The sequence below is a fragment of the Musa acuminata genome, chromosome BXJ2-6 (genome assembly GCF_036884655.1).
Source record: "Musa acuminata AAA Group cultivar baxijiao chromosome BXJ2-6, Cavendish_Baxijiao_AAA, whole genome shotgun sequence".
NCBI classification, from domain to species: domain Eukaryota; kingdom Viridiplantae; phylum Streptophyta; class Magnoliopsida; order Zingiberales; family Musaceae; genus Musa; species Musa acuminata.
In genome coordinates, this window is record NC_088343.1 from 38,354,507 (window position 1) to 38,370,273 (window position 15,767).

The 15,767-nt window shown below is 38.8% G+C and overlaps 2 protein-coding genes across 6 annotated transcripts; both read left to right on the forward strand.

The window, feature by feature from the left end:
• Positions 1 to 6,254: 6,254 nt before the first annotated feature.
• On the forward strand, positions 6,255 to 8,205 carry LOC135615484 (large ribosomal subunit protein eL20-like). Its single transcript, XM_065114037.1, has 4 exons — positions 6,255 to 6,413; positions 6,607 to 6,722; positions 6,804 to 6,867; positions 7,628 to 8,205. The coding sequence occupies exons 1-4, from the start codon at positions 6,399 to 6,401 to the stop codon at positions 7,967 to 7,969; spliced, it is 537 nt and encodes a 178-aa protein (XP_064970109.1). The 5' UTR covers positions 6,255 to 6,398; the 3' UTR covers positions 7,970 to 8,205.
• Positions 8,206 to 8,349: 144 nt separating this feature from the next.
• On the forward strand, positions 8,350 to 15,637 carry LOC135580908 (pentatricopeptide repeat-containing protein At2g13600-like). Of its 5 annotated transcripts, none has more exons than XM_065114034.1 (6): positions 8,350 to 13,536; positions 13,951 to 14,048; positions 14,672 to 14,734; positions 14,819 to 14,921; positions 15,014 to 15,175; positions 15,366 to 15,635. In XM_065114034.1, exon 1 carries the CDS (start codon positions 10,984 to 10,986, stop codon positions 13,306 to 13,308), a length of 2,325 nt encoding a protein of 774 aa, XP_064970106.1. In that variant the 5' UTR covers positions 8,350 to 10,983; the 3' UTR covers positions 13,309 to 13,536; positions 13,951 to 14,048; positions 14,672 to 14,734; positions 14,819 to 14,921; positions 15,014 to 15,175; positions 15,366 to 15,635. The 5 variants fall into 5 exon arrangements, with proteins under 5 accessions (XP_064970106.1, XP_064970107.1, XP_064970104.1 ...); XM_065114035.1 differs by having other exon boundaries at positions 14,672 to 14,718; XM_065114032.1 differs by having other exon boundaries at positions 13,951 to 14,734; positions 15,366 to 15,637.
• Positions 15,638 to 15,767: the final 130 nt, after the last annotated feature.

The window sequence follows — 15,767 nt, forward strand, 5'->3', positions numbered from 1 at the left end:
GCTGGGCACCCAAAAATTTTAAAATCAGAATAATCAGTAGGAGTACCTGACCAAACTTCCTCTGGAGTTTTAAAGTTAAGTGCCGCAGAAGGAGCGCGGTTGACAACGTAACAGGCCATATTAATCGCCTCTGCCCAAAAGTCTTTTGTCAACCCTGCATTTGAGATCATACACCTCGCTCTCTCCAAGAGTGTTCTATTCATACGTTCAGCCACACCATTTTGCTGAGGTGTCATCCTAACAGTGCGATGCCGAACGATTCCTTCATTTTTGCAGAATTCTTCAAAGTCACCTTCACAAAATTCCATGCCATTATCTGTTCGAAGCCGCTTAATCTGTTTACATGTTTGCTTCTCAATCAAAGCCTTCCATTGTTTAAAGGTTAGAAAAACATCATTTTTATGCTTCAGAAAATAAACCCAAACTTTCCTGGAATAATCATCAATGAAAGTCAACATATACCTGGCACCACCCTTAGACTGAACTTGAGCTGGACCCCAAAGGTCTGAATGAATATAGTCAAGAGTACCTTTCGTTTTGTGAACTGCCGGAGAATTGAAGCTGACTCTTTTCTGCTTTCCAAAAATGCAGTGTTCACAAAAGTCAAGTGGCCCAGTACTCTGTCCGCAAAGTAGACCCCTTTCGCTCAACATGCTCAAACCTTTCTCGCTCATATGACCCAAACGCATATGCCATAATTTGGTGATGTCAGAATCAGACAATGATGATGACGAAACTGCAACTGAACCTGTGATAGTAGTTCCCTGCAGAATATACAAGCTACCAGACCTACAAGCTTTCATAACAATAAGGGCACTTCTAGAAACTTTCATAACTCCACCTTCAGCTGTGTATTTACACCCAAGGGCCTCTAAGGTGCCTAAAGAGATGAGATTCTTTTTCAAATCAGGAACATGTCTAACATTAGTGAGCGTCCTCACAATACCATCATGCATTTTAATTCGGATTGTTCCTCTACCAACAACATCACATGCGGCATTATTGCCCATCAAAACAATTCCACCATTACAAGATTCATATGTGGAAAACAAATCCCTATTGGGACACATGTGATAAGAACAACCTGAATCTAAAATCCATTCATTTTTAGACTTTGTCCTGTCATCAGTAGCAAAGAAAATATTTCCAAAATTCTCATCAGATGCTACACTAGCTTCAGCGGATTCAATAGTTTTCTCAACAAATTTTTCCTTTTGCTTTAATTTATTTTTCAATTTAAAGCAATCAGATTTAATGTGCCCCATTTTATGACAATATCTGCATTCCAAATTTCTATGTCTGGATTTAGATCTAGATTTAGATCTACTACTGTCAAATTCTCTTTTATCCATTTTCCCCCTAACAACCAGACCCTCAACCTGATTCTCTCTACTTTCCCCAGTGATATTCTTGTCTATCTGCTCCTTAGATTTCAATGCAGATTTAATTTCTTGATACGAAACTGTTTCTTTTCCATAAATCAAAGTATCACGGAAATGCTTAAAAGATTGGGGAAGAGAACACAAGAGCAACAAAGCCTTATCCTCATCATCAATTTTTGCATCTATATTCTCCAAATCCATAACCAAAGAATCAAACTTATCAAGATGCGAGAGTATAGATGTACCTTCAACCATCCGAAGCATATACAGACTTTGCTTCAAGTAAAGACGATTCTCCACTGTCCTCTTCATGTACAAGGCTTTAAGTTTGTCCCACATGCTCTTAGCTGTAGTCTCCGTAGCTACCTCCCGTAAAACCTCGTCAGAGAGGTTTAGAATGATGCTGGATCGGGCCTTCTTATCCATACCCGCAAGATCTTCCTTTGACATACCATATGGAATGTTCTCAGCACCCTGAAGTGCCAAATCAACTCCGTCTTGAACCAGAATGGCCTCCATCTTGAGTTGCCACATGCCGAAGTTGACATTTCTGTCGAATTTCTCGACAACGATCTTTGATATTGTCATTGTTGCCAAAAGATCCCAGAACCAGGCTCTGATACCAGTTTGTTAGAGCTAGCCCCAGGATATTTACCAAAGGGTAATTTTGACAACACAACAAAGACAATAAAGCGGAAAGAATAAAGCGACAAGAACAAACAAAACACCAGAACACCAGATATACGTGGTTCGGTCAAATGACTTTGACCTACATCCACGGAAGAAAGAGGAGCAAACTACTATTATAAAAGAGGGACACTTACAAATGCCTTAGGAAATGTTCCTAGGCCATAAAACACCTTCAGCTTCCTAAACAAGAAGACTTCAAACCATAAGCAGGTTTTCTTGTGATGCCTGCTGTACTTCTCGTGGTGTCTGTGGTACTTCTCGTGGTGTATCTAACATCAAAGCTCAGGCCCTTATTTATAGTTCCAAGACGAGACAACAAGTCTGATTTTTCCGATGTGGGACTATGGGACTTGCCAAACTAACAGATTGCAGTCAAAGTGAATCTATATTTTTTTGGTCATAAAATGTAATCCTCCCAAAATGGCTTCGCTCTTTGCAAGTGGAATTGAGCTAGTAGGTGTAGTAAGACAACCCACAACCATCAAATTCCCTTGTCGATATTTGAGAATGAAGCCTAAACCTGCACAAACATTACAACTCATAAAGGGTGCATCCGTTTCAGTAAGTACGTCACTTCCTACAACATGTACTGTGTATATCATTCATCTACTTGCTGACGAGAGCACACATCTTATACCAAACTGTTGTAACTTAGATATTGCGATTACGAAAATGACAATCACTGTATTGGTTACTGTTAGTATCTTTTTACGTCGGGGAGTCAGCACGGCTAGAGTAGACTCTAGCTGTGCAAGATTGTCTGGTCTAATGCTCGGGTCTCACGAGCTGACGTGGATCGTCCCGTGTTCGGTGTAACCTTTTGTCTTGGAGTTCTTGATGCGCAGGGTCTCTCGCATTGTTGCTCGAGTGTTGGGTCGGGTGTGAACCTCGTCACCCGAGGGCGACATTCTCTCTTGACAAGTAGCGTGCTTCTCCATCGTTGGGCTCATGCACACAGGTCGATATCAGGAGGGGGATTTCCCAACTCGACCCTTCCAAAGTTTGAGTTAACTTTTGGTTAAATGAGTGAGAGTAGAATGCTTGAGCAGAAAAAAACCTCCCTCGGTTTGATCAACTGATAGGTTTTATGCCTACCCACGGGGGTTGGCTGCCTCTAGCCTCTTAATGGTTGTCGACCTCTTAAGCGGCGAACCCATACCTTTCATGCTGACAGTGGTTGTCTCGTGCTGCGTCGCACTCGAGCGACGTCGTCCTTGCCTTCGCGGGGTGGAGTTGTACTCGAGCAATATCGTTCCACTCTTTGCGATGTGTTATTGTACCCGAGCAACGTCACTGTCTTTATCTTTGCAGAACGACGTTACACCTGAGCGACGTCATTTCACTTTTTACGGGGCGACATCGTACTTGAGCGATGTCATCCCAACTTTTGGGATACGACATTGTATTGACGTGGTATGCCATATTGACTTTGAAGCCTTTTGTTGGCGTTGATGTGGATTGCTGCTGGGGCACTATCAAATTATGCCCTATCAATTACAAAGAGTACTGACAATAATAGCATGCATATAGTCACTTTGTTCTTTTTTAAGCCCGTTGCCCTCTTCCAATAATCTACATTCTTTCACTAAAGAAAAACCATGAAACTATGCTATGCACAATTGAATCAATAAACCCCAAACAGACGAGGCAAACAAGCATGGGAGTGCTAGAGAATTTAGAAAATCATTCAAATGTAAACAGTACGCTCCACGCCAATTTTTTTAGAAAATTAATCTTTGGAACCTCAGTAACCTCTAAATCACATTCCAGTCGATCTTAGCGTTAACAAGAAAGGTGTCCGTCATTGTGAAACATATAAGTCTTCCGAGCCATCATGATCCTCTTTTGATGATGAGACTAGCACCAGATATCATCATTAGGGATGAGGGACATATGGATATTAGCTATTTTCTCAGCTAAGTTAGAATATAATATTTTAAGTAATATTGCAATTCACTAATGTAGGGAAGAGGAATATCACCCAACCAAGGATCCTTTGATAAATCAATTTTATTATCATTACTCACAAAGCAATGATAATTAGTTGGCAAAGCTTTGAAGGAGCTTAGAATATTTCTTTAAGACTTAGAGGATGATAAATGCCTCTTTGACTCTCAAAGAAACAATATATTTAGTTTTAGGAATATTGGCACAAAGTACATTCTCCATGTTGAGAAGAGGTAATAATCTCTAGGTATAATCATACTTTTAATAATATGGAGATCCTTAATGCTTAGCCCACTTTCATCTTTAGGCATGGTAACCGAGTCCCAATTAATGAGATTGTTGTACGTATTATGACCGCCATAAAAAAAACTCTCTATAAGTCTTATTAATCTTATGGATGATTTTATCCGAAATGTAAGATGTCATTAAATAGTATAAATAAATATGATTAATAATAGCATAAATAAGCATATTTTTCTTGCGTGATCTATAAGGTTCTTTTGCCACCCTTGAATCATATTTAAAACTTCATCATCGACTAAGATTAATTAAAATTTTTTGGCCAACTATCTCCTTTCATATTAAAGAAGTTATAGATTTTGTACTTAATAGAAATGTCATAATGCCTAGAGGAATAAATAAGAGATTTGACTCTATTGATATTGAGATCGGTGGTTTTAGATCAATGATCAAAGGACTTTTGGAGGTTTTGACAAGATCTTTCACTACCTCTAACGGTAATAATCACATCATCCACAAACATAAAGTTCAAAATTTTGATATCCTCGATGCTAAAAGAAGAATCTTCTTAGATCTAATAGTCTCATCCAATACAGTAGAAAACAACTATTGAACAATAATAAAAAGATAAGGAGATAACAAACACCTTGTTTTATCCCCTTATAAGTTGTGAAGAAATGATATGTATAATGGTTGATGTAGTAAAAATAAGTGGAGAGTCAATATAAGCTCTAACCCAATGGATAAAGATATCGGAGAAGTTTATAGCTTTCATAATATTAATAATGACATCTCTAGATATTCAATCATAAGCATTCTCAATGTCAATTTTAATAATGATGAAAGAATTTTTGTTTCGAGATATAAACATGGAGTAAACAAGCTCATTAATAACAATTATATTATTGTGAATGTTATGACCCCTAACATAAGAAGATTGATTATGATCAATTATAGAACCTAGAAAATGAACCGGTCTAAGAGATAGTACCTTAGTAAGATTTTTATAGATAATATTACAAGGGGTTATGAGTTTAATATCATATCTCCTTTTAAGATTATTGACTTTAAAGATAAAATCATGTCATTAGGAGGAATAATGATAGAATTATAAAAAAATTTAAATGCAACTATGAAATAGGGGTTGAGAACTTCATAAAAATGATGAAAGAACTCAATCGCAAATCAATCGACCCCACAAAAGAGAGAGCAATTCTGATTTCCAAGCGGCTGAAGTCCTTAATGAAATCACAATAGACCATGTTACCAAGACCAAGTAGAATTGGGAAAGTAAAAAGGGTTAATCATACACCGAGTAATTCCATAATATGTGATACCAACCAACAAATTCACCTAATATATCTTTAACATCATAGATGAAATATTGGGATTCAAGAAGGATGTGTTAAATAATTTTTTTAATTTTGTGACCGATCATTCTATGAAAAAAATTAATATTCTTATCAACATCATTCGTTCATTGAGTTTTAGCCTATAAGTTTGAAGAACAAGATGGATCATTAGCATTTTTGGGCGATCATAGAGGAGGATATGTAGCATCTACATCCTTAGAAGAAACATTAGGATAAAGAAGAAGAAAAGTAAGGGTGAGAGTCAAGGGGAGTTCGAGAATATTCAATATCATATTTTATTGATATAAGTGTGATATTACATTATCTTTTAATAAGATCAAGTAAGATTGACTCGATCGAGATTCAGCATTCATTCTTTTCAAGGTAATAATATATATATATATATATATATATATATATATATATATATATATATATAAACGAGTCATAACATGTGTTGCGTTAATCGGATCCGAACAGTACTGATAAAATCGTTCGATCCGATTCATCGAAAATTTTGGTCGAACCGTTCCCTACGACGTGGCCCGATCACAATGGATCATCTGCAACTAATCGGTCAAGCTTTAGGCACATATATAAGTCCATGGTTCGTGTGGCCGAACACCAATTGGTTCGGCCAATTTTGCTGCGTATTAGGGTTCGTGGCGCCCTTTCTATAAGTACGAAACTAATAACGCCTTCCTCCGATCGAGTGCTTCAGCCGCCAGTGGCTCCGAGGGGAGGGGAGGAGGGGGAAGGCGGAGACGACGATTTCAAAATCTTGGACATGGTGGTTTTTAGGGTAGGTCCTCGTTCTTGTCTTTATCGCCGTCCTTCTTTTCTATTATAGGGCTTCAACGCGCTCTCTTGTGTTCTCGATTCCTACCGTTTCCTCTTCATTGACGTCTGCTTTGGTCGTAGGCGTGTTGGCCTCCGTGGATCGGACGTTTCTTAAGAGTTTTCTTTGATCGTTCTTTATCGCTTGTTGTTTGCAGTTCCATCAGTATCAAGTGGTCGGTAGAGCTCTCCCTTCGGCGACCGATGAGCACCCGAAGATCTACCAAATGAAGCTGTGGGCTACGAACGAGGTCCGCGCCAAATCCAAGTTCTGGTGCGCATTCCGAATTCTACTTATAAAGATCCCAAATTCTTTCCTTGAGATTCGTATCTTTTGATTCTATGGCTACCGTAGGTACTTCTTGAGGAAGCTTAAGAAGGTTAAGAAGAGCAACGGACAAGTGTTGGCGATCAACGAGGTTTCTACTTCTTACGCCTATCCTTTAGTCCTTACGTTCGATATATACATTTTCTTTTGCAATAGATCTTGTTTGGCCATAATCTGTTTTACTGCGCTCTATCAGTAGTTAGGGAATTAAAAATGTTCAAGGTTTATAAGGGAACAGGGAACGAATTTGTTTTCTCTGGAGTCAGTTCCTTGTTGAATTGTGGAGACTTTGGAGAGGGAAAGAACTTTAGTTGGTCTTTTCATTTCTTTCCACTCTATCTAGTCTGTGTTTGCTCAACTGTTTTTCCTTTTATATTTTTTGATTCATACAGTATCCAGTCACAATGCAAGTTGATCTTAAATCTCTCACTCGAGATATATTAATTGTCTGTTAATTTGAACTTGGTGTGTGTTAATGTATCATGTTGTCTGTAATATACTAACGTTGGTGTCACGTGGCCATTTGTCTTACTATAAATAGAAATGAGTTATGTTGCATTTGTTTAGAATATATGGAAGTTTGATGTGCATGATGCATCTGCTGATCCCAAATTCTGTAACAGTATATGATTGTTTGTGGTCCGTGTTGACAAATGTTTTTGAACAGAACTAGTCATACGATGACAGCTTTGTGGTAGTTGTCGGTTCAGTCCCGATCTCATCGTGATTTGATTGTGGGAACATGCAGATTTTAGTCGTTTACTGCCTTCGATGCTTGTGTTGTAGTGTAGGTTTGTTGTTCAGGGTTTCTGTTTCCATATTTTCGCTGTGAAGATTTAATGAAAATGCAGATTTTTGAGCGGAAGCCCACTAAAATCAAGAACTATGGCATCTGGCTTCGATATCAGAGCAGAACAGGTTATCACAACATGTACAAGGAATATCGTGATACTACTCTCAATGGTGCTGTTGAACAGATGTATAATGAGATGGCTTCACGTCATCGAGTAAGGTATCACTGTATTCAGATAATTAAAACAGCTACAATACCTTCTAAGCTTTGCAAGAGGGAGAGCACTAAGCAGTTTCATGATTCCAAAATCAAGTTTCCTCTAGTGTTTAAGAAGGTTAGACCTCCAAGCAGGAAGCTGAAAACCACGTACAAGGCGTCAAGGCCAAACTTGTTTATGTAATTCTTATTCAGAATTGCCTATTTTTGGAGCTCTATCAGTAACAAGATGTAGAAATTATAATGACGTCAAAGCTCATGTAGTTTTGTTTTTCAAACAAAAAACATTGTTCATTAAACACTGCATACGATTTTCCATTGTGCTATTGAACATATTTCAGTGTATTGTCTTTGGAGGATTATGTCTTAGTTTGTAAGATATATTTGGTGGTTTATGCAAAAGTTGAGGCTTGAGGTTCATTAGTTTTGCTGGTCATGTGCACTACTCTGAACCTGATGCATGAGGCTCCTGTCTGAGCATTAATGTAAAGCAGCCTCACCCCATGAAGTAGAAAGGCTGTTTTCATAACTCGAGCCTAAGCTACCTAAATTTCAAAGGAGCAAGCTTAATGTTGTAGGTTCATCTTGCGTTTTCTCTTTGAGCTAGTTATCTAAAAATAATTTGTTCAGGCATAACATTGAATAGGCACCTTTTCTCTCGTCCTGCATGTTTTCTGTATGTTTTTTTCGTTTGTTTCCTCTTGAATACCATGATTCATGTCCATATGTATTGACATAGCTTCTAGGACATGAGTTGCTACACAAACTTGTAGTATTTATTTTAGACAATTTCTTTATTGAGATTGCATGTCAATTCTATAGTCTATGTTCTATAATTAGCTTCCACATGTATGCATTTCCTATGTATCTCTACTACACTCTTTTTGTAATATGTGTTGTCTTAAATATGCTAGTTTTCGATGTTTTTTCAAGAAAGTATGTAAAGTCATATTTCCCACTGGCAATTAAGCAACTGCATCTCTGATGGTTGGATGGATATTGACATTTGTAGAAGTTGACAAGTTTTGGCTTGAGTGGCTTTTGAAAAATCATGGGTAAGGAGCTTGTTTAATTGTTAGATTTTGTCAATCTTTCACACGGCCTTATGCCTAAGTGGGTTGTGCTGTATGAGCTTAACATGGGCATATTGAAAACAAATTGTTTTTGGATATTGTTATGGGTTCTCATAGATCTGTTTCTTTGTTAATCTGTACTGATGGAAATAAAGCATTTAGAATATCTGATTGCATTATTCAGTCAATGCTCTGAATCCACTTCCATGTTTTTGTGTGTGCGAACAAATGTGACTCTGATGTACCAACAAAATAAATGCCGTTGTAAGATGGTTCTCAGATATAAACTTAGTGAGTTTTGCCACATTGTTTGTCACTTCTTTTTTCTCCTTGTTGCAAATGCTTCCCACTTTTGTTATTTTGTTCCAGAATATTTAATCCATAGTTCTATTCATAACTAAGATTGCTTTTGCTCAATTTTTTTGGTATGTCTTTTGATCATTGGAAATGTTGGCACTTGACGAATTTGATTTATGGGAGCTTTGATTGGCAAATCCAATTATTGATCTCTTAGGAGGTGAATTAACCTCTTCTAAAAGCCTGAAAGTGTTGCTAGACGGCAACATTGCTGATGTTACCATGTTGTTTTCCATTTCCTTCTTTTTCGTGTTGCCCAGATCTCTCAGCATTTCTGGTGTTTGTGTTCCCTTTACCTTCTTGTTGGTTAATGAGAAATTTAGCTTCTTAGATCTAATTGTCAACTTAGTCTTTTGTTATCCTGGTAATTTGCTTAATTTATAAGCCCAAAAGTGTTGCTAGATGGCAACTTTGCCGAGGTTACCAAGTTTTTCGGTATCCTTTTTTTCCCTGTTGCCCAAATCTCATGGCATTGCTGGTTGTTGTATTCCATTTAACTTCTTCATAGTTAATGGGAAACTCAGCTGCCCACATTTAATCTTCAACTCAAGTCTTCTCTTATCCTGGTTTATAAGCCCAAAAGTGTTACTAAATGGCAACTTTGCCGAGGTTACCAAGTTCTTTGGGTATCCTTTTTTTCCCTGTTGCCTAAATTTGTCAGCATTGCTGGTGTTTGTGTTCCATTTACCTTCTTGATGGTTAATGGCAAACAGGCCCGCCTACATTTAGTTATCTGCTTTATCTTTTCGTCTGTTAATTTACATCAAGTTGCTATTGTCTCATATAGTTCACGCAGTTCACATTTAATTGACAAATATATGATTAGTCTCTCATATTTTAAGACTGCCAGTTTGCAAATTTCAAGCCTTAAATGTTGCATATGACTATCCCTGTTGTTTGTCTGTGCTTCTCTCTTTCTCTGTTCCTCTCTGTCTTGAGTGGTTTTCCATCCTATTTAACCTGCTGTTGCTTGTTAATGGTGATCTGTGTGTTCGATTGTGGATATCCTTTGCTTTCAGTTTATTTAGCACTCATATAACATGTCAAAGTATATTGGCAATTGTTCCGATGGTTTCCACATCTGTGACATATAACATGTCTTCTTGTTCTTTTCTGTTTCATTGTGTATTTGATCACAGTGCGTGCTCTATGTTTAGAAAACACAGATTCTTCTCGCAATGCCTTGAAAACAAACAATTATGAGAGTCGAATTGATGACATCAACGGCGGAACCCGCCGAGGCAGTGCTCTGTTGATGCCGAGAGACGGGATCTTGGCCCGAAAGAAAGAAAAGGTGAACAGAGTTGATCGATGATATGACTGATGATGAGGCTTGAGGAGGGGGATGACTTGGATGATCTTGGCTTTGTTCTTGCTGGAGGTGGTCCAGAGCTCAATTAGCAATTGATTTCGTCGCTGTCATAGAAATAAGCTTGGGATGTTTTCTCTCTTTTCGTTTTACATTTAATCTGTTCTCTGAGCTCGACTCTTTTGTGCACCCTGGAAATAAACACAGATTAACTTGAATTAGCATTCTATAGGTTTTAGTATGCTGAGCCTGTTGGACGTCTACTGTTTCGAACATGTCAGAGAGTCAACTCCTCTATAAATTCCTTTTACGTTGATCTAGCAGCATAGTGTGTGCATCCCACGGATGATATTAATAGTTTCACAAAGAATGACATGTCGGGTTCTTCGTGTCAGAGGAGATCCTCATTGACGCAGATTAAGTTCATCTTTAGCCGATGCCGCAGACCTGCTCGACGAAATGCCCCACCCGAATCCCCCCACCGCAAGATTCATTGTCGCTCCCCTGCGCCGAGCAGGTCGAACCGCCAAGACCCGCCACATCTTGGATGGCGTCAAGGACCATCAAGATCCGTGCTGCTTGAACTCCTCGATTGCTGGCGACGCCCTTAATGGCCTCCGCGGGGAAGAAGGTCTACGTCTCTTTAAACGGTTCCAGACTATGAATCTTGATCCGGACGAGTTCGCACTCTCCAATCTGTTGTCACTATCCGCCAATCTCAATGCGTTGAAAGAAGGGAGACAGATTCATGCTTTCGTGGTCAAGAAGAATCTACCCATGGACGTGGCCGCGAGCAATTCGCTTGTTAATCTTTACTTAAAGTGCGATAGGGTGAGTGATGCAGAGAAGGTGTTTGACAACATGCCTGTGAGAGATGTGTACACGTGGACCGGAATGGTTTCTGGCTATGCACTGAATGGCAGTTTAGAGAAGGCCATGGATTTCTTCAATAAGATGCCTATCAGAAATGCAGTTTCCTGGAACTCGATGATCAATGCTTGTCAGAGAGAAAAGCATGATGAGATGGCGTTGGAATTGTTCTGTAGGATGAAGATGCTAGGAGAACCTCCCAATGGGTTGACATTTGTGGCGGTGCTGAAGGCTTGTGCTAGCTTGCAACATTTGGAATATGGCGAGGGAATCCACTGCAGCTTAGTCAAACTGGGATGGATTAGGAATGTCCTTGTTGGGTGTACACTGATGGATATGTATGCCAAATGTGGTGGTTTACAAGATGTTCAGAGAGCTTTTGATGATACTAAAGAGCATAATGTTGTCTCGTGGTCTATCTTATTGGGGGCATATGCTCAGAACGGGAAGATTTTGGAGGCGGAGTCGATCTTTACAGGAATGATGGAGAGAAATGTGATATCTTGGAATGTCATGATTGCTGGTTACGTGCATAATGGTATGCAACAAAAAGCATTCATTCTTTTTGTCGATATGATGAATGATGGCATGAAACCAAATTGCTTTACCCTCACGAGCCTCATAAGTGGGTGCTCAAATCTCCAATATGCAAGAAGTGGCAAAAAGTTTCATGGGTATGTGGTGAAAGAAGGCCTTCAATCGGAAATTTCGGTGGCCAATTCTTTGATAACAATGTATGGAGAGCAAGCAAAAGTCGGAGATGCTCGTTTAATATTTGACATGATGTTTTGTTGTGATGTGGTCTCATGGACAGCGATGCTATCTGCTTATATTTCTGATGGTGATATAGATGCAGCTCATGGCATTTTTTATAGGATGCCTAGTAAGAACCTAATATCATGGAACACAATGATGTTTGGGTACCTGCAAATTTGTAGAAACATGGAGATCAACTCTATAGGCAGGATGAGACACCCAACTCCTCTGATGTTCTTTTATAACATGGAACAATCAGATGTCAAACCTGACCATTTCTCCTATAACTGTGTGCTCAGTGTTTGTGCAAGCATTGGAGCTCTAGAGCAGGCCAGGGCAATCCACTGCAGAACTGTGAGAAGGGGATATGAATCTGACCTAGGAGTGGGTAATGCATTGATCACTGCCTATGGAAAATGTGGAGCTCTTAGTGAAGCAGAAAGGTCTTTTAGAATTATGACACATCCCGACATGATATCTTGGAATGCATTGTTGACTGGGTATTCACAAAATGGACAAGGAGATAGAGTCCTTGGCTTCTATCAGCAGATGCAGATATCAGAAGTGACACCTAATCATGTCACATTCATAAGCTTACTTTCTGCATGCAGTTATCTGGGAGAGGTTAGCAAGGGCCTGGAGTACTTTGAAGGGATGGAGAAAGATCACGGTGTCAGTCCCACTAGGGAGCACTATGCATGTATGGTAGATCTTCTTGGTCGAGCTGGTTACCTGAAAGAGGCTGAATCTCTTATCAGAAATATGCCAATAGAACCAGATGCAGTTATCTGGGGAGCATTGCTAGGAGCTAGCAAAATGCATGGAGATGCTGTGATTGCTAAAAGAGCAGCTGATCAAATTATTCTTCTGGAACCAGATGACAGCTCTGCTCTTGTTTCATTGGCCGAAACTTTTGCAGCATCAAGAATGTGGAAAGATGTTGCTGAAGTGAGAGTATTAATGAAGCAAAAGAAGCTTCTGAAGGAACCAGGATGCAGCCTGATTGAAATAAGGAACCAAACTCGCACATTTCTGTCTGGTGACTCTTGCAGCCATCTGAAGGATTGCATCCATGAATTGTTGAATAGCCTTTATGGTAACATGATTGAAGAAGGCTGTGCAGTAGATTCTGCATTATTGGCTTTTGATTTACTGTGACATGTTTTATTTAAGGGAGAAGGCTGCACACCGGAGTATGGGCTCTTGGCTTTTTGCCACACCATAGATAATGTTGGATGGACAAATCTGGACATGCTTATATCATTGGTAGTGAGGTTGGATGATGTAGATGTTCCAAAAGATCTGGGCAGTAGAGACACTGGAAAAAATTAATGTATATAACTACTCGCCTCATAAAGTGATTAGCAGTGAGCTGCTCTAGAAAAGGTATTTGATTTGTTCAACTGAGAAAATTCATTATGATATAGTACACTTATATGAAACATATAGAGTTGAAATCTTGCTTTATTGGTGCCAAGACTGGAAGGTACATATGAAACATTCTGGGACAAATTATGCATGATGGATCTGTATATCATTTTGCCAAATTTACCTTTAAACATGCTGGGACAATTTACTTTCAAATTTTTTTGCCAAATTTAACTTATGACCTAAATGAACCCCCATGTTCAATTCTAGTTGAATCTTATAGATATTATCAGGCATAGTAATTTTCATTGACTCCTTAACGCACAGTTTCTCATTCTCATGCTGTATGTTAGATTTTTATTTGTATAGACCTCAGAAAATTCCTAAAGCTTCTAAGTAGCTCATGGCTCACCAATGTTCTCTTTAATACAGCTAAAGGAAAATAGGAGTTTTCTGTGAGCTTCTCTAATTTTGTGTCAAGTTGGAAGGATTTCTTTGTTCACAGTTCAAAACCAGAAATTGGTTTTTAGGTAAGATGAAAAACTGATCAAGAACCTACTTATGTTCTACTTGTTTTTTCTTTGGCACCTTCCGAATATTTTGCTTTACGGGTGACCAGGTGCTCCTCTAACCTTTGGAGCTTCATTTGGAAAGGTAATGTTCTTAGCTGGCAATCTTTTTGGAGGTTGAATCCTAGGAGCTTGTTAGGAGAATTTAGGAATGAGTGGAGTGCCAGGCAGTGGATAATGTCGGCATTGCAACATGATTTCTTATATTTTTGATAGTAGAGTCCTCTTCCCTAGTGGAAATAAGTTTTGGCTCTTTCCAGCTGTGGAATGACGCTAGACGCCGCAAGTTAGCACCACCTCACCTAGGTGGGTTCCTTTTTCATTTGTTTTAGTGTCTGCCTACGGCATTTCATTACAAATGTTATAGCATGCTAAAGGTTATCTTTCATTTTTCCGATGACTTAGATTAATTAGATCTTCCTGTCATATTGCAAATTTAACTGCAACAAACTTTTATGTGAGTGCTATGACTGCTGACACACAGAAGTTTGTCACCTTCATGAATTTTAGTTGTTTGAGTACGTAAATGCAGAGTTTGCCTTTGCAATTTATTTCACTTTACATTCATGATATAAGAATTGCAGGTGGAAAACATGGAATTGGATGTGGAAGAAATTGTGAATCGTATATTGTAAGCCTACTAGTTTGTGAGTAATAATCAGCTCTCTTGTTCTTAGCCACATCTTCCAAATTGCTATGTTGCACTGATAGCCACCATTAATTTCCGACAGTGCTCCAGAATTGTCTGCACAAATGAATGCTTATGCATGGTAAAGCTGCTTTCATGATCTTGGGATAGCAAGCTGACATGGATAGGTTTGAATGGCACTTGATGTAAGCAATTCTGTCATTCATGTGATATCATCAATATCCAACACTTGAGTTTTCTTGCTTATGCTTTGCATTTGATATCCTTAATGACTCAGATTTCTGAACAGTCATTCAAGAAAAGTTATTGGGAGAACCTCGAGCACTACAAAGATATGGAGTTGCAATCACTCAAATGGCAGACATCTATGATCGATAGATTCAGCGAGCAAAATTCTAATGGGTGCTGCACTAGAGAATCCTTGCTGTTGTCCACTCAGGTAATGTGACTCCAATTTATTGTATGAAATCTCCATGTCAAAGCCTATCTTGTGATCATCTTTAAATCCCCCAAAGGTGAAACTAAGCACAATGACCGGTATCCCATATCTTGGGATGCCTATGTTTTTTACCAGATGAAACTAAGCCATCAATTCATGCTTTTACTGATGTGATTATTGCTACTGGCAGCACCAATTTGAAGCTCCCGCTCCCAAGGCTACCAGTTGGCATGTCCAAGTGTTGTGAATCTTGAGAAACCTCTCCAAGATTCGTGAAAAAAATCCGCGGGAATATTGTCAATAACGGGAAATAATATTTTGATTGATTCAATCATGAAAGGAATTAGTCTTTTGATTGATTCGGTCGGGGAAGGAATTATTCATCGAATTGATTTAGTCTGATGTAATTTTTCATGAATTTAAAGACATGTCGATGAGTAATAACATGTTTCTAATCTACTTGTTGCCATTTATTGTCTCTCTGACAGGCTTGTGATTGACTTGAAGTCCTGCCAGAGAATGGCCAGCACGGATGCAAGGGAGGTGGTAACTACAATTAATTCTTCTGTACAGCCTTTGGTTGAATCCTTGT

What these genes read in the sequence shown, in the direction of transcription:
- LOC135615484 (XM_065114037.1), top strand. An exon ending in CGCGCCAAATCCAAGTTCTG is followed by an intron (nt 6,723 to 6,803) that starts GTGCGCATTCCG and finishes TGGCTACCGTAG; the next exon opens with GTACTTCTTGAGGAAGCTTA. An exon ending in AAGTGTTGGCGATCAACGAG is followed by an intron (nt 6,868 to 7,627) that starts GTTTCTACTTCT and finishes ATGAAAATGCAG; the next exon opens with ATTTTTGAGCGGAAGCCCAC.
- LOC135580908 (XM_065114032.1), top strand. Translation starts at nt 10,984, where the DNA reads ATGCCCCACCCGAATCCCCCCACCGCAAGATTCATTGTCGCTCCCCTG.